Source organism: Camelus bactrianus, chromosome 8 (assembly GCF_048773025.1).
Source record: "Camelus bactrianus isolate YW-2024 breed Bactrian camel chromosome 8, ASM4877302v1, whole genome shotgun sequence".
Lineage (NCBI taxonomy): Eukaryota > Metazoa > Chordata > Mammalia > Artiodactyla > Camelidae > Camelus > Camelus bactrianus.
This window is the reverse complement of record NC_133546.1, coordinates 2,168,890-2,193,182: the sequence shown is the minus strand read 5'-3', so window position 1 is coordinate 2,193,182 and position 24,293 is coordinate 2,168,890. Positions and strand designations below refer to the sequence as shown.

The following is a 24,293-nucleotide window of genomic DNA, read 5'->3' as shown; positions in this document are numbered from 1 at the left end:
CCAAACAAACACCATGCAGGCTGTGACCCCTCTGTGGTCCCTGCATGAGCACAGGGCTCCCTCTGGCCTGATGTCTCAGCAGACAAGCCCCACACGAGGTCTGCGCTTCATCTTTGGGCAAGTCTGCTGAATAAAGGGGCAGTCGAGGGTGTGGAGCTGGGAGTGGTAGGGACAGGACAGTGGATCAGGCCAACGAGATCTGTCTCCCAATGTGAGCGCACTGATTACTGACCCGGCCAAAGTGTTACAGGGGCGGGAGAGTGGTGATTTCCCCTAGGTTCACATGCGGATTCTGTAAGATGAATATTCAGTATGTTCATGAGACCACTGGTAGGGGAATCATTACCGCAGGACACTTGTTTTAAAAAGCAAGTTTCCCTGTAATGTTAACAGGTATTTCTTGAGAAGTTCAACCTGACCTTGAACTCTCAGACTAATATAGGGAATGAAGTCAGACGTATGCCTTGCGAGGGTAGGAAGTCTCAGGTTAAGTTGACTCTGACCTTCCCTCAAGGTGACGGTGGGTGGAGCCGCTGGGCTGGGCTGAGCCAGCCATCCCATGAGGGTGGTCCTCTCAGCCTCAGTGGGAGCCTGTGGCGGGGACCACAGCTTTTAGGAGCCCCTGTCTGCCCTCCGTGCACCCTCATCCTCTCCCAGCCACGCCCTCCTATGCCTTCTGCCTCCACACAGGCCCCCCTGGACGAACCCAGATGCCTGGAGAAGCAGCCGGACCTGGAAGGAGCAGGGAGACGCGGCCACGGGTGACCAGGGTGGATGCCGGCGCTATACAGTCGCTGCGTGACTGAGGAGAGACCTCCGAGGGCCCCCCAGGGACCTGGGGTGATCTGGGGACTTGCTCTCACAATTCACTGGGTTTACAGGAAAGAAATACGAGAGTTTCTGCACAGCTGTGCTTGTGGGCTGAGTTTTCTAACAGGAGTTCGTTTTCCTCGCGATGGGCGTGAGGACAGCCTTGCCTGGAACCTGATCCTCCCGCTCAGAGTAACAAAATCAGGCGCGGAGCAGGGCAAGCCTGAACACCCTTGACAAAGAAAGAAAATTACTTTGTCCTGTTCTTTCCAGCTATTGTATTTGATCCCCAGCCTGCAGGATACACAAGGTAGTTACAATCAATGTGGTTATTCAAGTCCATGTCCTGCCTCTTTGTGGACCTGCCCCCGCCTGTCAGACCCACCTGGAGCCCCTACGCGGCACAAGAACATTCGCACTTCCTGCCAGTCATTTCATCATGCGCTGTCCTTTCCTGGATTCCTTTCAAATAAAAATACTGAGGTCTGGTCTATTTAAAACAAGTCGAAGAGCCTCCTGATGTGTTTATTTCATCCAGTCTTTTTTTGTTATCTGGCTTGATTTTCTTTAAAAACAGACTTTTGTTTCGTGTTTTGAATATGTTTTTCTACCACACAGCTGATTACAGCAGCCTTTTTAGAAAGCGCTTCTGTCAGCTTCTTCAGTAAAAATAGATGTTTTCTGATTGGGACATATGGAGTTTTCTCCACATGGTCACAGGCCAAACCCTCATCAATATAGATCTTTGGTCTCTCTTAAGAAATAATTTCTAAATGACTTTCGAAAAGCCAGAAGAGAAGGCACATGACTTTTCAGGACCTCTAGGTCCCAGGTCACTTACCGCCTGCTGGACCAGGCTGGGGGAGGGGGTGTGAGACATGATGCCCAGCTCATCTGTCAGTTCCAACTTCTTCCAGGAAGGGAAGCAGAGGGGACTCAGATGTCGGCTGGAGTCTGGGCAGCACACTCCCACGTTTCCACTGAGGCCAGTGTGATGCGCAGGGCAAGGGTCCCTGATCCCCTCTCTCTGTGTCCACCTTCTCCGTCCTCAACCAACACAAGGTCATCAGACCCTGGAGGGCAGGAACTGTGATGGGCAGGGACCACGCTCCTAGGTGACAGGTGCTACCCTCACCTGAACCCCGAGGGCCCCTCCATCCCAATCTGGGGTGTAGGTGGGGAGGGACATGGGGAGGGCGCGTGCTCTTCCCGCAGTACAAATGGCCAGGCTTCTCCCCATCCAAGTCTCACCCTGGGAAGCAGTACCCTGCCAGCTCCAGAAACTGGTGGGAACTGTGGCCCCTCTGGGCCAGTCCCTGTCCCTCCACCCAATTTTGCTCTTATCCATCAGATTTCCTCAATAATGAATAAAGATGGTGCAAAGCTGTTTCTAGCAGGAACTAAGACAGCTTTTTTTCACCCTCGCTGACAAGCCAATGTATCCAAAATAAAGAAAATCAATAAAATAATGAGCCTGGGCCCTCTATCATTTCAACTTTGCTTACAGCGCTGGTGTCTGAGCCCAGGCGCCTTTCCAGACGGCCTGGGTACACAGCCTGAACAGGACAGACAGAATGCCCCGTCCGGGGCACATTTTGGTTGGAGGAGACCGGCAAGAAACAAACAGCTAAGTACTAAGTAGTCTGTGACATGATCGAGCCGCAGGGGCTGGGGAGGTCGGGGGGGGGGGGGGATGGCTGTGCTAAGATCTGGAGCTCGCGAGGGGGCGTGGTCACGCGAGGGGCGGGGGGCGGGGGGCGTCCAGGTAGACACACAAACAGCAGGGCCGCCTGCTTGGCAAGCGCTGTCTGTCAAGTGCGAGAAACAGCAAGGGGTAGGTTTGGCTGGTGCAGAGGGAGCCAGACTGGAAGAGGCACACCCCCTCCCGCAGTCGCCTTTTAAAACGCAGCTTATGAAAAACGCTTCCCAACGCGGCTATATCCTCAACATCATTTCAACTTTCTGTGCAACATTCCATCACGTTGACGTCCCCTAATTTGTGGAGTCATTCCCCACAGAGGAATGTTTTCGCTCCAGTGAACATCTCTGTGCACAGAGCTTGTGCGCTGCGCTTTGGAAGATTCCCAAACGTGGCCTCGTGAGGTAAATGGGTATGAATATTTTTATGCCTCTCGTTAATTCCTACAGTAAAATGGTTTTTAATGCAAGGTTTGTCCTACCACAGGAAAAATGAGCTTTGCTTCTGGGGGTGATTCTTTAAATCTCCTGAAAGATCTTGGCAATTCAAACATACTTTCCTTTTTGGCCTATTTTCATGAAAGCAGATATGGGAGCATTAAAAGGACTGACTCACTGACGTGAATAAATTAAGGAATACACCATGTTCCCGACTAGGAAAACTGGAAAATGTACACATGTGTATTCCACAAAAATTAGTCTTAGTTATATTGTGACTATAGTCAAAAATCCAATTGCGATTTGTAATTTAAGAAAATAAACAAGAGTTTAAACAAAAATAGAATAACAAGAATAAGAAAAACAAGACCAAGACCACAGCTGCAACATCAGATGTAAGACATACTCTAAAGGCAGAAGGGTGCTGGGACGCAAACGTACACAGAGATCAATGATGAGCGTGGTTCAATCAGTAACCTTGGAAAACATACATGGACTTAAAATACGATAGAAAAAATACTTAACAGCAATACAAAGGGATCGATTATTTAAGACTGTTGTGGGGAAACTGACCATTTAGGAACAAAATAAAGTCTCACTTTCCAAATACACAAAATTTGTTAGAGATAATTAAAATCACTGTTGTAAAATACGAGATTGTAACAACTGAAAAAATAGGTAATCTGACTTGGTTGGGGGATAAATCTTTAAGCATAAAAATGGAATAAATCACAAAGGAACAGATTAACAGATTTGCCTACATAAAATTTAAAGAGCATACTAATACGAAAAAGATATGTGTGTGTGTGTATATATATACACATACATACATATATATATATATATCACTATGCTATACACTGGAAATTAACACAACATTGTAAATCAATTATACCTGAACTTTAAAAATGGGGGGGGGGGATGAAGACTATATTTAATGCTCCACAGTGGACAGTAAAGGTTTCCACAGCCACCTTTTCATACTCATGCAACTACATTTGAAATAGATGAACAAATCACATATTTGTTAACATGAACAGTTATGAAATCTTCCCACTCCTTTTTTGCTTAGAAATAAAAATTTCTGCCTTTCTCCCTATTTGGGGGGGGAGGTTGTCTCTTTAAATACAAAACTGAAGCATTATCCATACAGTTCTTTCTGTGTCTGAAACACTTTTGATGTTTTTCTACGACATTTTAATGAACCATCTGCCCAAAAATTTTTTTCAAAAATTGAGAAATTAGTAGTTGGGTAAATTATAGACTTGTTTACACTTATATTATTGGTTGTGACTTAACGGTTACAACCTGATCTAAATGTTCTGAGAAACAAGGGTGGGTTCAGAAACAGGACCCCAGACACGCAGTTCAAGATGATCAGTTTCAGTGCACGAGCGTGTCCCGAGAGCCACAGCACTCCGTGGGTGGACACTGGTGTGCATGACAGTGTAGCCTTGAGGGACATTTTCAAGCGGATTCAAAACAAAACAAAACAAGACAAAAAAAGCTAAACTCGTTTGGGCCAGATCAGGGCAAGAGCAGAGCGGTACAGAGCCTCACAACATCAAATACACAATCAAGAAGACAAATCTCAGCAGATTTCTTAAATAAAAATTAAGTAAATTAATTAAACTAAAATAAAGATTCTAAAGTTTATGTGGAAATTCAAAGAACCTAGAATATCCAAAGAAACCCCTTAAGAGGAAAACCAAGTTGGAGAACGTAAACCACCTGACTTTAGGATTTGTCAAAAGCTACAGAGATCAAGATAGCAGGATACAGTAAGATACAGCGTAAGAACCGACAAAGAGACTGTGATGGAGACCCCACTGTGGACCCTCATGTATGCAGCCACCTGCTTTTCAACAAAAGCACCAAAGCAATGATGAGCAAAGGACCATCCTTTCAAGATAAGGTGCTGAAATAACTGGATAACCATTTGGTAAGAAAAGGAACCTTGACTCGCTCTCACACCCTACACAAAATGTGACCTGCAATACGTCACAGTTAAAGCCATAAAACGCTTAGAAGGAAATATGAGAAAATCTTTGTGACTTAGGAGTAGTCAGATGTTTCTTAAACAGGTCACAGAAGGAAATAACCGTAAAAGAAAAAAATAGATTTTATTTAAATAAAAACTTCTCATCAAAACATCATGTGGGGGGTAGGGTACAGCCCAGCAGTAGAGCACGTGCTTCGCTCCTGGGTTCAATCTCCAGTACCTCCACTAAAATAAATAAATGAATGAAAACCTAATTACCTCCCCCACAAAAAAATTTAAAAATTAAAATTAAAGAAACATATGTATGAAAAAAACATACATATGGAAATAAGTAGGCAAGCTAAAACTTAAAAAAATTACAGAACATATATCTGGTTAAGAACAGGTACGCACGTTATGTATAGAACTTCCACAGCTCATAACAAAAACACAAACGATCCCCTGAATATGGGCACAAGATGTGACTAGACACCTCTGAAAGGCAGCTACAGGAAGAGACAACACGAACAGGGAAAGAGCCTGACATCACGTGATACCAGAGAAATGCAATTTAAAACCGCTTAAGACTCCCACCAACCCAGCAGGGTCCCTACAGTTAAAGAGAGCCGCATCGCCAAGCGTTTGCAAGCATGTGGAGCAGCCAGAACTCCTGCAGTGTTGGCGTGGGTATAAAATGGCATAACCACTTTGGGAAAAGGCCTGCAGTTTAAAAAAAATTAAACATACACCCATTCTCTGACTCAGCAGTTCCAGCCCTAGGTATTTACCCAAGAGAAATTACATATATGTCCATCAAGAGACTTGAACAACAGTGATCAAAATGACTTTACCCATAATGGCCCCGAATGAGGACGCTCCCCGCTGTCCACGGACAGAATTGATAAACACACTGACGGAATCCAATGAAATTCTACTCACTAATAGAAAGGAATAAACTACCGATACACGAACAACACAGGCTGAACAACTCGGGTGAATCTCAGGACTGCTGTGCAGAGGTGGGCAGGCAGAAAACGCCCCTACAGACACCCAGGTGCTAAACCCCAGAACCTGTGAGCAGGTCAGCTTACGTGGCAAAGGGAATTCAGGTCGCTAACCAGCTGGCATTACATAGGGACAGTACCCTGAGTCGTCCAGGGGGCCCCATGTCATCACAAAGGTCTTTAAAAGCTGAAGAGGGAGGCTTAAGAAAAGCCAGAGTGCTGCGATGTGAATGCTAGATGGGCCGTGGCTGGCTGTGAAGATGGACAAAGAGGGTGCGATATTGTCATAGAATAAATCCAGATTTTGGTCTTTGTCCACAGGTCCTGGTGCATATCTCCCATTAGAGTACTGGGGAGTATTTCATCATAATATTTGGTTTTTGTGCTCGGTTCCTGAAATAGCTTCTGCATAATAAAGATGAAACGGGTGTTTTTGTTCCTGTTAATGGGTGACTTTTAGAAAGCTCTTAGATAACCTAAGGGTAGGGGCTGGTTGCCAGGGAACCAACAGTGTGATGAGAGGGTTGGAACTTTCAGCCCACCCCTAACCTCCAGGGAGGGGAGGCCTGGAGGTGGAATTAATCACCAATAGCCAGTGATGTAGTGTCATGCATACGTAATGAAGCCTCCATAAAAACAAAAAAGGATGGGAGTCAGGGAGCCCCAGGCTGGTGAACAAAAATGCAACCCCGGGCCAGAGGGTGGTACACCCACCCTCCGCGGGGACAGAAGCTCCTGCCCTGGGGACCCTCCTGGACCCACCCTGTATACCTCCTTCCAGCTCTTCATTGGTAACCTTTCATGCTCTCCCTGTGATGTGATTTCGTGTTTTGACACTGTGGACCTAAAGAAAAACAAACATCATAAGCGTAGTGAGTGTGTAAGTTTTATTCGGGGTCCTGGCTGAGACCGGCACCCGGGAGACGGCGCTCTGTAGCTCTGAGGAGCTGCTCTGAGAGGGTGACGGGGCAGCCAGCTTACGTGTGATTTTTGTCCACGGAATTCGTGCCATTGAGCAAACATCCTGGTGAAAGACTACTGCTAGTCCAAAGAAAAGACACCTGAAGGTAATGACTTTCGTGCTTTTGTATGTTTGCGAAGAGGCAAGAATCTGGGTTCGTTAAGTTCTTCCTGAGACAGACATGGATCTGGCTTGTCCACGGCACGGAGCATCCCGTTATCCTCCGACCTCTCTCCGAGGGCATGCGGCAGCGACCGCACAGGTCAGACTTGATCCTCGCAGGATCGGGTGAAGAGCAAAAACCCTTTGTTCTTCGTTGTTTACCATTCCTACTTGTCTTGTGTTTCTCTCGTGGGGCCTCAGCTGTTAGGACATGTCATTTGTGTTTCCATGCAAACTTTAACGTTTGTTGTTCCTGCTCTGTGAAAAATGTCGTTGGTAACTTGATAGGGGCTGCCTTGAGTAGTGTGGCCTTTTTAACAACATTGATTCTTCCAGTTCAAGAACACGGTGTATCTTTCCATTTGGTTATGTCGTCTTCAGTTTCTTTCATCAGCGTCTTACAGTGTTCGGAGCACAGGTCTTTTGCCTCCTTGAGCAGGTTTATTCCTAGGTAGTTTATTCTTTTTGGTGCGATGCTAAATGGGGCTGTTTCCTGAGTTTCTTTTTCTGCTACTTTGTTGTTGGTGTACAGAAATGCAGCCGATTTCTGTGTGTTAATTTTGGGCCCTGCAGCTTCACCAGATTCACTGATGAGCCCGAGCAGTTTCCTGGTCGCTTCTTCAGGGTTTTCTATGTATAGTGTCATGTCACCTGCACACAGCGACAGTTCTCTTCGATCCAATTTGGGTTCCTTTTTTTTTTTTCTTGACAACTATGTAAGTTTAAAAAGCTAAAGTTCTAAATTTTTCATAGAAACAATGAACAGTACATATACGTATATTTTAAAACAGTTTTATCTCTCAATGAGTTGCTTTTCCTAGAACAAATGTTGTTTACTCAAAAAACAAACAAACAAACATGTCAAGTCATTCCAAAGGGAGTCACAGTGGCCGACATGAACTTCCATATGAGTTGTTTTGAAATGGCCACCGTACGACTGCGAATCTTAGAGTGACACTTAAGAAATATTACTGTACATGGCATGTCTGATGGGTGACGTAGGCCCTGGGACAGACAGAGCAACTGGTAAGAGTCCAGACCCCCTCCCCTAGGGTAATGGTTCCTCCTTAAAATTAGACCACTGAGCCCAGCGCCCTGGAAGCTCTTGGCAGGAGGCCCCGACCCCACTCTGCCAAGAGCTGGTCCCAACACGGCTGGAGGTCCTGCTGGAAAGGAGCTCTCCCCTTGTGCTTGTCACAGGACCCGCTGCTGGACTGGCATCGCTGGACCAGAGACGCAGCTCGTGCAGAGACACCTCCCTCCCAACTTCCCCCTGGCGTGGCTCGTTACCCCTTCCCTGCTCTGACCGACCTGTGCTGTGCGCTGACTGTGAGCAGTAAACCGAGTGATCGGTGCTGAGGATCAGCTACGGTTTCCCATCTCTCCAGTCTCGTGATTCTCACCTGCCCTCCCTGCTGGGCCCTGCGGCAGAACAACTCTTTGTAACATGCCAGTAACCCAGTAAGTAAGCTATTTCCCAGAGCTCTGCGAGCCACTCCAACCAATTGATGGAACCCAAGGAGGGGCTGCAGGAACCTCTGATTTTGAGCCAGAAGCACAGGTGACAGCCTGGGCTGGTGACCAGCATCTGAAGTTTGGGAAGGCGGCACCTTACCTGAGGGGCCTGTGCTCTCACCAGGAGTTCGTGTTTTCAGAGCTGAGCTGAACTGTGGGGCACCCAGCCGGTGTGGCAGAATTGCTCGGTGTTGGGGGAAACCCACACACATTTGATAACCAGAAGTAAAGTACAGAGTATTCTGTGAGCAGTGAGTCAGGGCAAACATTTTTTCTATACAGGGGGCCAGGCGCCAAGAAATGCAGGAAGACTCTAGAAGCTGGAAAGGATAAGAGCACAGATTCTCCCCTGAGCCTCCAGGACAGAGCACAGCCTTGCCGAATCCCTGATTTTCAGCCCAGTGAGACCCATGTCAGACCGCAATCTTAGGACGTTGTAAGATGGTAAATGTGTATTGTTTAAGCTGCTAAATTTGTGATAATGTGCTGTGGCAGCCACAGAAACCCAGCGCAGCTAAGTAAGAGAGTCACCTGTGAAACCGCAGGCACGTATGGTCCCCGCTGCGTGAAGTCCAAGAACAGGCCCTTCTAATCTGTAACGGAAGAAAACCAGAATGGTGGTTACTTCCAGGAATGGGGCGGGGGGGGTGGGGATTAGCTGAGGCTGGAGGGACCTCGGGTTGATGGTTATGTTCTGTGTATCCATAGGGTCAGGGCTACAGAAGTGTGTGCGTCAGTCGGAACTCAGCCACGGGCACATAAGACGCATGCATTTCACTGAATGTAAATATTACACCTAAAGTGAAAAGCTACCTAACAAAAAAAGAATATGAAAATGAATATATATGTGTGTATGTATGGCTGAATCACTATGTTGTATGGCTGAATCACTATGTTGTACACCAGAAATTGACACAACACTATAAACTGACTATACTTCAACAAAATTTTTTTTAATTTTTTAAATAAAAAATTAAAAGTTTGAGATTTGCAGGTACTAAATACTAATATAAAATATATAAACAATAAGTTTATACCGTATAGCAGAGAACTATATTCAATATCTTGCAGTAACCCAAAGTGAAAAAGAGTATGAAAAGGAACATATGTACGTATGTGTGGGACTGAAACATGATGCTGTGCACCAGAAACTGACACAGCATTGTCAGCTGACTATACTTCAACTAAAAAATACAAAAATAAAATAAATTTTAAATAATAACGGGAAAAGCTATAAACAAATGTTAATCCAGTTAAGGACATATGTGATTAAGCATTTATGGGGAGGTGTGGAGATGTCGGCAGTTTCTTTTGGAATGGGTCAAAAGTAGGAGGGCTCTGTGGACAGAGGGATGGATAAGTGGACAGCTGATTAAAAAAAAGTTTAGCAAAACGGGAATGGTGGGACCTAAGTGCTGAGTTCACAAGGGTTCACTGCTCGATTCCTTCAACTTTGCTGGTTGCTTGAAATTGCCTATTTCTTTAAAAGGGAATAGGCTGGACCTGTATAAAGAATGCAAATAAAATGTTGATCAGAAAACCCAAAACCTGCCATAAGTGGTCATTATTGAACCTTTAAAAACTGCCCATGCCTTAGGCTCTCAGGATTTGATATAATTGGCCTGGGCATGAATGAGCTTTTGACAACACTCAGATGATTCTGGTCTGTAACCAGAACCGAAAACCACTGTGATTAGTGTCGGGGGAGAGACAAGGAGAGAAACTGTTTAAGTGAATTTCCTTTGCATTATGAGATCATGGCCAAATTTTATCTCCTTCCCTATGTCTGTTTGTATTCTCCAAGTTTCCTTCAATAACTGTGTATTCTGTAATAATCAAGAGGTCATGTTGAAAAGCCCCAGGCCAATGTCAACAGTGCACTCACCACCATGGGTGGGGACTGCTGGACCCCGCAGGGCCAGGCAAGAACCGCGTGTGGACCAGGGCAAGACAGAACAGTCGGGCTTTCAGAGAACCAGCGACTGGTCAGCACACTCTCCTGACAAGTTCGCGACCCACACTGCCTCGTTTTAGGAAAATATGGGCAACACGACACTGGAATTTAAAGGCTTTCAGCTACAGAATTGCGTGGGGCCCCTGACGGGGAAAAGCAGCAACAGAAGCAGCAGCCCTTGGCAAGGAGAGTCTGGAAAGGAGCTGGAGGCCCTGGGCTCGCTTGCTGGCCGCGGCTGTGACACCCTCCTGCCCTCCTGGGGGAGGCAGGCCTCCAAACCCCCGCACCCCTCGCGCCTGGGAAGGACGGCTCCGGCCCCGCAGAGCCGCTGAGCGGAGCCTGAGGCCCCAGGCTTTTCCAGCCTGGCTACATCTTCTCGCTGAACTGAAGACCTTGCACCCAGAAAGCCCCCTCACAGTCAGCATTTGCTGGAGTCCCACAGTCAGGGTGGGAGCCCCGCCTTACAGATTTGACTCTGACACTCATAATGGCCCCGGGACTGGTCCAGGATCACTCCTCCTTGTGCAGAACAAAAATTAAGTCCCTCTCTCACCTGGACTATTTCCTCACACCTGCAGTCCTGGCTGGAGAAACTTCAAAGAGACCCGCTGCTCTTTGGGGAAGAGAGAAAATAAGAGTAAAATTAACTGAGATCCTTCCGTTCTACTTTCCAGCAAACACCCTGAAAAAAAAAGATTTGTTCTAAAAAAGTGTCAGCGAAGGCCTGTCTGTTCTGAAAGGATAAGAATGCGAGGGTGCTGATGCAGCATCCTTCGGCCCACATCGTCACCGCGCATTTCGTCTCAGAGCGTGACCACTGCTTTGAGGGGCGAAATGGCAACTGAAGCAGGACCAAACAAGGCCAAGACAACGTATTTTCCTCTTCTTACAGCCTTGGGCACATTAAGCGCAGGTAATAGGAGATAAAACACCGTGCCCGCACACTGGAATCACTGAAAACGGGCACTAGTGTTGAGTACTGGGTGGATGGGTGTCCCCCAAGTTTAGGTCCACCTGGAACCTGTGAATGCGATCTTATTTGGAAATAAGTCTTTGCAGATGGAATAAGACGTGGTCATACTGGAGCAGGGTGGTCCTAATCCAGTGACTGGTGTCCCTACAAGAAGAGAGAAATGGACAGACAGACAGGGGAGGGCCGTGTGAAGACGGAGGCAGAGACTGGAGTGAGGTGGCCACGAAATGCCCGGAGGCACAAGGAAGGCTCCTCCCCGACAGGCTTCAGAAAGAGCTGATTTTAGCACAGGGAAATGTATACAAGACCTTGTGGTGGCTCACAGCGAAAAAGAACGTGACAATGAATATATGTATGTTCATGTATAACTGAAAAATTGTGCTCTACACTGGAAATTGACACAACATTGTAAACTAACTCAACTTAAAAAAAGTTTAAAAATAAATACATAAATAAATAAAAGAAACAGCTGATTTTGGACTTGACCTCTGGCCTTCAGGACTGGGAGAGAATAAACTGTTGGTTTTATTTTTTTCAATTTCTTTTTTTTTTAACTTGAAGTACAGTCAGCTACAATGTGTCAATTTCTGGTGTACAGCATAATCCCAGGCATGCATATGTATACACATATTCATTTTCATATTCTTTCTCATTAACGATTATTACAAGGTATCAAATTTAGTTCCCTGTGCTACGCAGAAGAAATTCGTTTTTATATATTTTTATCTATAGTGGTTAACATTTGCAAATCTCCCAAATTCATCCCTTCCCACCCCCTTTCCCCAATAACCGTAAGTTTGTTCACTATGTCTGCAAGTCTGTTTCCTTTGTAGATGAGTTCATTAGTGTCTTCTTTTTACTTTCTTTTTTTTTTAATTTTTAAATTCCACATATAAGTGATATCATACGGTAATTTTCTTTCTCAGTCTGACTTCACTTCGAATGATATTCTTCAGGTCCATCTATGGTGCTGCAAATGGCGTTATGTTATTCTTTGTTACCGCCTTCTGCTTTTTTTTTTTATATTGAAGTATAGTCAGTTTCCTCTTGTTAATTTAAGCCACGCAGTTTGTGGCAATTTGTTATGACAGCCCGAGGACACTACAGAAGCAAGACCTCTCACTCCAGCTCCGCCTCGGCCGCAGTGCTAACTGACAGAACTGAGGTCCCAGCAGGCGATGAGTCTGGAGGTAACAGGTGAGGCTCTGCCCCAGGCAGGTTTCGCCCCACGTCTCGCCATCTCCACGTCTCAGCGGCTCCTTCACTTTGACAAGAGCCTCTCACCTCACAGGCACAGCTTAACATCTAACAGTGTTTGTCTCACCGACAGCAGGCAGCAAGGGTGGAAGACGGCCTGATGTCCCGAGGACCAGGCTGATTCTTCTCCAGTGACTGCCAGATATTGGGAGGTCAGGCCCAGCACATCAGGCCCTGTGCAGAGGGCGGTGGGGCAGCTGGTGGCAGAGGGATCGCAGGGGGTACAGTTCTGAAAAGGCCCCACGACCGCTCACCTCTGTTCCCCTGGGCCTGCAGTCGGTGTTTCATGCGCGACCAGAGCTGAGACACAAGGACAATCCCTCAGTCTGTCTCTCCCGAGCTGAGACCACGTCTAGCCTGTTTCTCTCCAGCAGCTCCTCTAGCTGGTGCCACCTGAAGGCTGCATCCCACCCAGAACTGAGGGGACCTTACCGGGTATCTGACATTGAGAACAGCTTTGCTGGCTTTACAGACAGACCTGAGCCAGCCCCCAAATTTAACTTTTCCTCCCAGGTTAGAGAACACCTGGCTGGTCCACCACAACTGAGCGGGTGTCAGGGCACCATGGACACGGGATGTGGACTGTGCAGGTATCAGGACACCACGGACACGCAATGTGGAGGCTGGAGACCTGCTGTCAGACAGACCCATGGTCCTGTCCCAGACTCTGGCCGGCGGGGGGGAAGGGACAGTGTCCTTTCCAGCAGAAGCATTAAGAAGTAGCTGTATCTCCACCGCCCCTTCTCCCCCAACCGTTGGCCGGAGGTCGGATTTCAAGGGCATCTGTGAATGCAAAAGTCAGAAAAAAATTCCATCTTTATTTCAAGCCTCTTCCTGATTTCCAGCATTTCCTTCGACCATGAACGCAGGCAGAAAACGCAGCTGCATGGGGTGAGCTGTTTTGCTACTAACAGACGTCACATTTCATATTACATTCTTTGTTATCCCATGTGCTTCTAAAAATGTATTTTAAAACATTATTCTGAGAAGAAGCCTGTTCACAAGGCCACCAAAAGGGGTACACGGCACACAAAAAAGATGAGGCCCAGAGATGAGGTGAGAGGGACCATGGAGCCACCAAGCCAGGAGCCTGGAGCCTGGTCACCTGAGGAACACTGGACATTCCAGGGCGAGAACCAAACTCGCAGGGCACAGAGCCACTATTCCAGCAGCGAGATTGCCCACCCAGGACAGGAATGTGCTGGACAATGGGTGGGAGCAGAAGTCTCTACCAATAGGACCAGCCTGGTTCGGGCACCGGCCTGCAGTCTTTGTTCACCTCCTGGCATCCCGACGCCTGCCTGGGGGCAGAGGCAGCTCTGGGCTGGCCTGAGTCAGGCCACGTGGACTGTTCCTCTGGCAGGTCCACAAAGCTCCACCCACCTGACCACTCTCCCGGTGCCAGCAATGTTAAGTCATCATCATCCCGACCTTGGAAATGAGGCCACAGGTCTCGCCGCCCACTGGCCTCGCAGGTTGTGGCAGAGTTGAAACGGCTGTGGAGCCGTGATGCCGTTTCACGCACAGGGATCTGAGGGCCGTTTAACCAGCAAGTCACTTCCCTCTGCATCGGACGGGCAGTGAAATCCACGCTGGATTTCAAGCCAAGCACCGGGAATGCTGAATCCGAGTCTCGGAGGAGGAGGACGTGAGGATGGGGGCATGGGCTGCGTCCCCAACCGGGCGATAACTGTGAAATCTTTGGGACCTCGCTACTGGCCGGACACATTCCAGGCCCTTCACGCCCACGGCTCCCCATTCACAGAGAGGCAGCGAGGCGGCATCAGGGCTGGGACACCACGCAGCTGGGATCCAAACCTAGGGCTCCGCCTCTCTCCTGGAGCCTCAGGATCCTATGCCTGCCTGTGGGTTTTGTTGCTGTTCTCACCCACCCTGCCCTGCTGGCTCCACTCAGCCTTCCGGCTGCTATGTCAGTGGTTGTGAACATTCTGCGTCCATGTTCTCGATTTAGACCCCAGTCGTACATCGGCCTGGCCAGAGGCAGCGTCGAGCCACGCAGAACTGCCGGACCTCCCGTGGGGGGATGGGGAGGGGTTCTGCAGGCCGTGAGAGTCCCCAGCTCTGGGCCCCCGGCTGGTGTGCCACCTGAATCCACGGTCTTCACACATCTCCAAGCACAGTCCCCACCCGGGACCCTGTGCAGACGCAGACTCTGACCTGCAAGTCTAGAGGGCCTGAGACTCTGCTCTTCCAACCAGTGGGGCCGCTGCTGCTGGCCTGGGGCCCACACCTGCATGACAGCAGCACAAAATGAGCACGAGCACACCTGCTCCACGACCCCCGGGGGCCGCGAGAGGACAGCAGGTGGGAGTAACAGCAGGAGGAAACAGTAAAGCCACATGGCGCAGCACACACCTCAGTGAGCTGTGCCGGAGGGACCTTCTGGGTTCCGGCTGCCAGTCCCTGTGGATCTGGAGCGGAGACGTTCGCTCAGAAGGGCTGACAGCAGGGGCTGGCTGGGCGCCAGGCTGCGCAGGAGAAAAAGCTAAACACAGCAGGAGCTGGCGAGGAAAGAAGGCCCCACGAGACACGGCTCCCGGGTGGCGGTCACTTCCTCGGCTCCCGACACAGTGAACAACAGCATGGCTGTCACCCACCGCGGGCAGGGGGATGCTGGCTGAATACCCAGGTCTTGGCTGGGGTGTAATTTAAGAATCAAAAAGGTGTCACCTGTGGTCTCTCCCTTGCTGCTCAAATGTCGTAATGTTAAACGGACGTTAGAGCCACTGAACTCCAGCCCACCAACTCCCCACTGAGGAAGCAAGGCCCAGAGTCAACCGGGCCTTCCAGTCACCCGGTCACGTGGCTCCGAGCGAACCACACGGCCGGCAAATCAGAGCAAGTGCAGGACCACAACCCAGTCAAAGGAACGCAGGGCCCACCTAGTGCATGAGGTCTGGGGAGAGACACCCCGCGACCCTAGCCTCACCCCCACCCCCCACCAGATGGGGGCGTTGAACCCTCAGGTCACAATGCCCAGCGCTGAGATTACGAAGTCCAGCAAGTGGCTGTTTGATGTCCCAGTGCAGACCTCAGACCGGCCCCTCCTCTCTTCGCTCCCAGCCTTGAGGGAGGCGGTGGGAGGGGCCCGGGCTGAGCACTGGGTTTCCATGGAGGTGCAGCGTGGGCTCAGACCAGCGCGCTCGCGGCCCTGCATTCTGGACACTGGCGGAAGCATGTCACGTAACGTGCACAGCAGGAGAGCAAGCATATCTGGTGGCCTCGAGTTTCTGAGGGTCCTTGGGGCGGCTGTGGGGACAGATCTCATTTTTTCTGCTCTGGAAACCACGGGTGCAGGCTGGGTAGATTCTCTACTGAAGAAATGAAACAATGCGTAGGGGGTGCGTGGACAATGCATGTGCCCTGGGGCGGCCCCCTTGGGCTGCAGCACGAGCTGCCCCGGACTCACACCCCATGAGCATCGTCTTTCCTGATAGGGAGGGACCACGTCGCTCCTGCTCACTCGGCGTCCTCCCCCAGAGCAGGCACTGCGTGAACCATGTCAGGTAAATGAATCAATGAGTAAAGACAACACTGAGTGGGAGGCAGAGGACGGCAGGGACGGACGCTGTCACTGGGAAACCTCTCATCACCATAAGTCACACCCCGTCCACACACGTGTTTCCTCACATCACAGAAACACAAAACACAGCTCGATGTATGCACGCCCATTTTCTCCCTCTGGAGTTCACGTGTTCTTTCCTTTAGGATAGATGGGACACTCTGGTGAAATGGTTCTCGTCTGCGAATCAGCTAGGAATCCTGGCACACTCAGGTGTGAGGTTTCTGGAGAGACCTTTCCCACTGCCTGTCAGTCATTCCCCACAGAAGGTGCCCTGGCCCCTGACACCCAGCCGGTCCACAGCCACGCTCTCCTTCCACTCAACCAGCTCCTTGAATGAGCCCTGGACCCCTGCAGTGGACAGCAGTTCGCTCCCCCTCGGGTCCATCACTGCCCTGCTGGGCCTCCCACGTCAGCAGGCCAGGTCCTCCTGCTCCCGCATCACTGTCTCTCCACGGGGCTCACCAGGTCCCCTTGTGACTGCCAGCGCCCGCCTTCCAGCAGGTGCCTTTCCATCCCCGCTAAACAGGCCCCGCAGCTGCCAGCCCTGCATCCGCAAGGATGGAGAGATTCTCATTTGGGAAACCTGGCTTTGATCTTGCTACTTCCTGCTGCACCTCCAGACTGGCTGCATTCAGTCACGGTCTCCAGCCTCGCCCGCCGGGCTCACCGCTGCCGCCCGCTGGGCATCCTCTCCCCTGCGCCCGCCCGGTCCATTCCCTACTCTGTGCTGCTGCTCGTACCGTGCAGCTGGCCTGGGGGGCCCTACCTGCTTTCCACCTGCCGACAGCCCCCGAGGCCAGCTCCAGTCCCCACCGGAGGCGGCCCTTCCTTCCTCATCGTCCGTACATTCACGCGGTGTCTCTTGTAGAGCGCTGCAATTTCTCCTGAAGGTACTATTCGCCCAACTGCAGACTAAGCTCCTAGAAGGCCGGGGCCCTGTCTCACTTTTCTTTGCACCCTTTCCAATTCCTTAAGACAGTGGCTAAAGCAATTCACGTAAAGGGGCAAATAAGCACTCCCTGGACAAGTCAGGACAAAGCGTGGCTCGCAGAGCGGCAGGCGTCAGACAGGTCCCTCTCTGCGGCGGCAAAAAGTCTGAAATACGTGCCGATTGGCCAACTCTATTCTGTGACAATCAGCAGGAACGAATTAATTCCAGACTCATTTCTTGAGCCTGTAGTCGACAGAAACTGCAGCTTGTAAACTAGATTTCCCTTCATCTTTGAGTAATTACTCGACAAATAATTACGTCTCAGTCCCAACTCAACTGACCCTGAATTAACGCGGTTACGACTGCTAATCATCAAGAGTAACTCGGTCCTTTCCCCTCGTGCACTGACGCAGAGGCCCCCTTCTGGGCGGGGGCCGGGAAGGCAGCGCAACCCTTTAGTGGGAAAACGGAGACCTCCGGGCTCTTCCTGAGAGCAGGGCCCAGGGCGGGAAGGTGCAGCCGATGGCCCCCTCTGATGAAAGCCCCTCCAGCACCGGCCCGGCCCACGTCCCTCACCGGAAACGCCGGGATCTCCTCGAGATGGACAAAAATACTCTGGATTAGAGAAATTACCCCTCCGGCCTGATGCACGTCCCCTCGCCTGATTCACAAGGCGGCATCCTCCCCTCACTGGCATCTCATGGGGGCGAAATCAACAGGAGACGGCACACAGGCCAAGACCTGATGGGCGCAAACTTCTGTTGGGTGGAAATACGGAGTTTTTCATTCCAGAAACTCTGCTCCCTGGGTCTCCGGCTCATGGGGATTTCTGTGGTCAACCAGAGGGGGAGGAGGAAATGTTTCTCGCATACTTTCTGCCTCCTGCCTCACATATGCAGGGAGAGCCCTGCGGAGAGAGGGCGCCTGGGCGGCCATCCAGGGAGGCCATGATGCGCATAGCAGCTGCGGTCCTCAGAGCTGCTTCAGGCCGGATGCGCTGCGGCTCCGCAGGCCGCCTCGCGCACGTCTGACACCCGGCTGGTCTCGTGAGGCGGCGTGATCTCTCTCCGGGTAGAGCTGGGGCATTTCTCTCTCGCTAGCTCTTCCAGCAAGGCCCCTGCCTGCCCCTTCAGCCTTCCCTGAACCCCGGCTGTTTCCCACTCGCTTCCTTGGTTGCCTCGCGGGTTTGCAGAGACGCAGCCCTCGGGCCAGAGGCAGGCACAGCTCACAGAAGTGTCCCGGTCTCCCTGCTGCACCAAAGCAGGAGAGGTGGCAAAACGAATTACTTTTAAGAGGTGTTATCACAGCTTCACAGAAAACCAGACCTAGAAACACCCTCGAACCCACGGGAAGAGGAGGAGGCAGCCCCCTCTGCTCGCTGTCCTCTGCTCGGTGGGGACGACCTGAGACAGCTGCCCAGCAATTTCACCCTCGGCCGAGGTGCTGACCAGTCCTCTGGGTTGGTCCGCACGGCAGGTAAAGGGGCAGGACTGTGAACGTCAGCTGTCAGAACACTTCCAACGATAAACGTGCGCCACCCCCTTTCATCCTATGGCTCGGGTTTTGCACCTTCTGTGAGAATTTTGATGCACGAACCTGCAGATGCATATGCTTTACAGGCTGTGAAAACGCAAACACCGTGATGCTTCAAAAGGTGGTGAACCTCCCTCCCTCTTTTCTCTGCTCTTCCCTCTGGGGTGTTGGGGCCCCAGTGAGGTGAGGACCTGTTGGGGTGAAGGGATGTGGGGACCCTGAGAGGCCCAGCCTGGGGGGTCAGAGCTCCGGTGGGGTGAGGAGGCTCCCCATCCGGTGGGAGCAGCCACTGGGAGGGGAGATGGACTGATCACACAAGTGAGGATGTGGAGAATCCAGGGAGCCAGGCTTCTTGGTATCAGAGGAAGTTACAAACATGGGAAGGGAGAAAACTGCAGTCACCCCTGCAGGGCTGGACTGGAGCTGGAAGTGCTGGTGTGAAGTCATGGTTTGCAACATACGTGGATCAGCACAGACGTAAGCGTACAGGCTGACAGCAGACAGGCGGCATTTTCTTTGGAGAAAAGGCTAGTTCCAGGATGCAAAGTGTGACCCGCTCTGGAGACACACCATTGTGCCAGGAAGACATGAAATGCTCAGCCAGTGACATGAACATGGGAGGGCAAAGGCAGGCTGGCGTGCCCCAGCCAAATCGGGGGCTGTCAGAGCATCAAGACAAGTAACGACGAGGTGGAAGGGATAAACTGGGAGTCTGAGATTTGCAGATACACCCTACTATATATGAGACAGGTAAGATAACAAGTTTCTTTTGTACAGCACAGGGAACTCTATTCAATACCTGTAGTAACCTGTAAGGAAAAAAAGACTATGAAAAGGAATATACCCATGTACATGGATGACTGAAACATTATGCTGTACACCAGAAACTGACATGTCATAAACTGACTATACTTCAATTAAAAAAAAAACAAGTAATGAGAGGAACGGATTATAACTCATGGAACAGAGGAAGCCTTGCGTCCATGCTGACTGAAATGACTAGATGACTAAATGGGAACACGATGAGAAGTGGGGTATTTGTGTAACCCAGAGTCTGTCCACACACCAAGCAGTTACTAACTACAAAGAAGGAAGTTGGAACCTAACGGTGGGGATGCCGGTGGCACCAGCCTGATGGGACACTGGGGGATGGGGCACGAGGAGACACGGCGGACGTGATGCCAGGACACTGAGACGGAGCCAGACAGGGAACAGTCCACAAAACACCTGCCCGAGACGTCACAAGGCCGCAGCCATGAGGGTCGCCTCAGTCCTGGGGAGTGGTCCAGACTGAAGCCCACCGAGAGCGGGGAGGGATGCTGGGTGACGCTGTGGCCCCAGAGGTGATGGAATCCGTGGAGAGGAAGTGAAGTCTACGGGTTGGGTGGTGGGGGTGGCAGGGCCGACTTCTGGATCCAGGCAGCTGAGTTTTATGTTGGATGACGTCCACTTCGTAGAAAACGTCCTGAATGTAGGAGGTTGAGGGTCACAGCAGCAACTTACTCTCAAAGGCTCTGTGGGGGGAACACTGTATCATTCCTGCAACTTTCATGTAAACTTAAAACTCTCTAAAAAGAGGAAGAGGTTTGGCGCAGGTGGCCTCGTGTCCCTGGGGGACTAAGGCACAGGACGAGGAGGGAGGCGTGCTGGTCACTGCCTGCTTTGCTTCCACAGTTTGACTGTTTCCACCTGTTCTGTTGGTGTTGGCGGTCACATCTGGTATTAGGTTCTCCAGAGGAACCAGAGGCTTATAGGATCCACACAGCTCCACGTGAGAAGGGTTTTATTATAAGAACTGCCGCAGGCAGCTACAGAGGCCAAGAAGTCCCACGAGCTACCATCAGAAAGCTGGGGACCAGGAAAGCCCGTGGTGGCATTCAGGCTGAGGCCAAAGGCCTGAGCACCAGGAGCTCCCATGTCCAAGTGCAGGAAAATGGGGCCGTCCCAGCTCAAGAAAGAGAGAGGAGTTCTCCCGCCTCACCTGTTTGTCTCCTTCCAGCCCACCTCCATGAGAGCGGGACCCCTCACCCGGGCTACGGGATTACACACTCATCTCTCCAGAAACCGCCCGCAGACACCCAGGAGCCTGGGTGCCCCTCAGCCCATGGTAACATTAACCATCCAATCTGTATCTGCACCTGCTCACCCTTTCCTGGAGGGGGAGCCCTCCAGGAAGCCCTGCACAAAGGCATCATGTTATCTCTTCATCTGCCCTAAAAAGGAGGACACCAGGAAAACAGCCAACTCAACAGAGACCCAGGAGTGCATGCCTTGTACATGCCAAACGGACAGTGCTAACTTAACCCAAGGTGTGTATATTAGGGTTCTCCAGAGAAACAGAACCAGTAGGGGGTGTATGCATATGTAGAGACAGAGAATATTTGGTTTAAGGGTTGGCTCACAGGATGACAGGCCGGCAAGCCCCAAACCAGCAGTCCACGTCTGAAGTCTGCTGGAGAATTCCCTCTCGCTAGCAGGGGGTCAGGGTGGGGTCAGTCTTTGCTCTCTCCAGGCCTTCAACTGATTGTATATGGCCCACCCATGGTAGGAAGCATAGTCTGCTTGACTCAAAGTCCCCCCACTTAAAAGTCACTCTCATCCAAAAACACCCTCACAGAAACATCCAGAAAAATATCTGACCTTATATCTGGGCACTGCGGCCCAGCCAAGCTGACACCATAAATGAACCATCACAGTAGGTCAAGACATTGAACAGAAAGACCAAAAGAAAAGTCAAGTCATTTTCCAATACTGGGCCACACTGTCAAGATATTGTTTCCTTATTCTAATACAAAGACTGTCAACTGGCTGAACTTCACAGCTCTGGCCCAGTGTGAGTGCAGTGACATGGTCCAAATCCATGTCCCCATTCCCCAGTATTACCAGGTGTGACGGATGGTCCAGCGACCACCAGAGCATTGAAGACAACACAAGCAGAGCCCTTCCGAGCTCAGCTTAATTAGTGACCAGTCTGTGGAATTTAACGTAAGTCGAAGACGCACCATGTTCTTAAGAGGCTGGCGGACTCTCCCCTGGAGAGACCGTCCACTGTCGAGAGTCACTGGTGAGGGGACGTGAATCCCATCAGGCAGGGGGGAAGGCAGGGGGCCTTCCCAACACGGTGTCTGCTGCCCATCATGGGCTGACAACTCCCCCTGTTCTGCAAACGAAGGACCCAGAGAAGTAACAGCAACACCAACACCAAAGCCGAGCGAGGAGGAATTAAGAACTAATTTCACACTCAACAAGCCACACTCACCTGCCGTCGGCCTCAGGGTCACGACCGTAGGAAGTTACCTCCGCATCTTCTGATGTACAAACGCCGCCGGTCCTGGCAACACCGACTCCCACCGAGCCTGGGAGGCGGACGGGTGAGGGCGGGCGTGCACCTGCCCTCACGCCTCCTGGCGCCCCTGCCAGCCCGTCAGGGCGCCGGCGCTTCGTGGAGACAGGCCGGACTGGGGGCAACGCAGGTTTCGGAGGACCCGGCTGCGGCGTGGGGCCGGCAGGACGCAACAGGAAAGCCAGACTGTGGTCAGGGCCTCGTCCCCAGGACACGAGGCGTCAGTGAACCGGTCACCTGCTTCCAGCGTCACAGGCGGCGTCCGGCCCACTCCTCCTGGGGCCCAGCGACCTCGAGGCGCGGCGGGCTCCGGTGACTCGCACGGGGGCCCCAGGCCGCGCCCACCTTCCGTTCCGGGGAAGAACTTGGAGAAGAGGCGGCGCCACAAACCCAGCTGGCCCGACGCGAAGACACTGCTCAGGAGCTGATTGCCTTCCGCCGCCGCCTGCCATCCCTGAGCCCGACGGGACCCCGGTCCGGCCGCCCCCTCGGAGCCGCCGGTGGCACAGGCGGCCAACGCGCCCCCCGTCCGGCCGGACGTCCCCGGAGCCGCCGTCCTGCGCCGACTCCCGCCTGCACACCTGTGCCTCCCGAGTGTGTCCCTGGGGCTGCGCCTGTGGCCGCGACTGGTGTCCGGGGATCTGCGTCCTCTGAGCCGCGGCAAGCGCGCTCTGCCGACCCCCACCTCCGGGGCCCCGTCCGGCCAGTCCTCTGCACGAACCTCTGTGCAAACCGGGCTCCCCAGTGAGAGGGGACCCCGGCCGTGCAGGGCCACGCGTCCAGCCTCAACCCCGAAGTGAAAGAAAGTTGGAGACGCCCCTGGACAAGGCCACAGAGACCCCGGTCAGTCACGCAGCAGGCGACCAGGCGGGGGCGCTGCGCCCCGCGAGGAGGGCGGGGCCAGTGACCAGCCAAGACCAGTCCTGGGAGGACTCGGCCAATGACCAGCGCGGCCCGTGCCCGCAGCCGCCCACTTCCTCTTCCTGTTGACGCCCGCCTGCCCGGCCTGCGGGGCCTCGCGCGGGCTCGCCTGGGCGGCAGGCCCCGAGTTCCCGTTCTCTGCTGGTCCAGTAAGCCCTTCTCTGCTGGGAAACCCCTGCCAGCCTGGGTCAGGTCGGCATGGCCGTCGGGCCAGAATGTCCCCCCGGCGCCGGCCGGGCATCGAACCCGGGGACGGCGGGGACTGCGGGGACGGCGGGGTAGGGGGCGCGGTGCAGCCTGGAGCAGAGGCTGTGTGGCCGCACCGTTTGCGCCTTCCCGGGGTTTGTCGGATGCCTGCTGTGACCGGCAGTGTGCTCAGCTGGCGTTTCTGAAAGTTCCCATGCATTTTTAATGCCAGCCACCATCACTGTGTCCTCAGCAAGTTGATTAATGTGTTTATTCCTCTGTTCTCAGTTGGAATGGCGAGGATTATGCCCTGCAGGTTTGTTATGAGACTTACATAAGAATATACGTGTAAAATACCCTGTAGATGACTTTAGGCACCTGTTACATTTCACAATTCAGCACACAACATAAAATGTGGTTTCTCCGCTGGACTCCTCCAGCTCTGAATAACGCCTGTAAGGAAGGAACCACCTGTGCTTCCAAGCTCTGAGGGGAAACAAATAGAAGAGAACGGGGAGTTTCTAGAGGCTTGGTTTAGTGGGAAGTTGCTTTGCATTACAAAGGGAAATGACCTGGAAACCTCCCGGATGGATCAGAGCCTGGCGCAGCTGCTGCTGTTTTGTCCTGCGTGGAATCCAGGCCGAGGGTAAAGCCACCATTGAAGGAGGACGGAGCCCAGCCAGCTGTGCGGTAATTCAGCTGGACCCCTGATCAAACTGTACCTGAGGGCAGAGTTTTCAACTACTCGAGGCGATTCATTCTCTTCATTTTAAAGATAGCTACCGTTGTTTTTGTGAATTGTAACTGTGAGGCTCCCAACTCACAAGCATATATGCATATCATGTTTCCAAGAAGGTAAATGTTTATGTCGGTGATACATAAATGTGAAAGAGACATCTATAAATGTGATCAAAGATCACTAATACACTCCAAAGGTAAGATTCTCCTAGTTCCAGTATATCCTCCTTCACTGGTGCCTACCTGTTGATTTCCTTCACCTCAGATCTCTCACCAGCAGTAAGTGGCGCCCCACTGTCCTT

General features: G+C 51.6%; 1 protein-coding gene across 7 annotated transcripts in view; it reads right to left on the bottom strand.

Annotated features, from left to right (window-relative positions):
- RPS6KA2 (ribosomal protein S6 kinase A2) overlaps positions 1 to 24,293 on the bottom strand; it is a 375,962-nt gene that overhangs the window by 325,812 nt on the left and 25,857 nt on the right. For all 7 annotated transcript variants that reach the window (XR_012508489.1, XM_074368009.1, XM_074368013.1 and 4 more), the window contains exon 9: positions 9,101 to 9,162. Coding sequence is in view for 6 of the 7 variants with exons in the window: in XM_074368009.1 (XP_074224110.1) it covers positions 9,101 to 9,162 (62 nt within the window). In the remaining variant the exon portion in view is untranslated. The remainder of the gene's footprint in view (positions 1 to 9,100; positions 9,163 to 24,293) is intronic.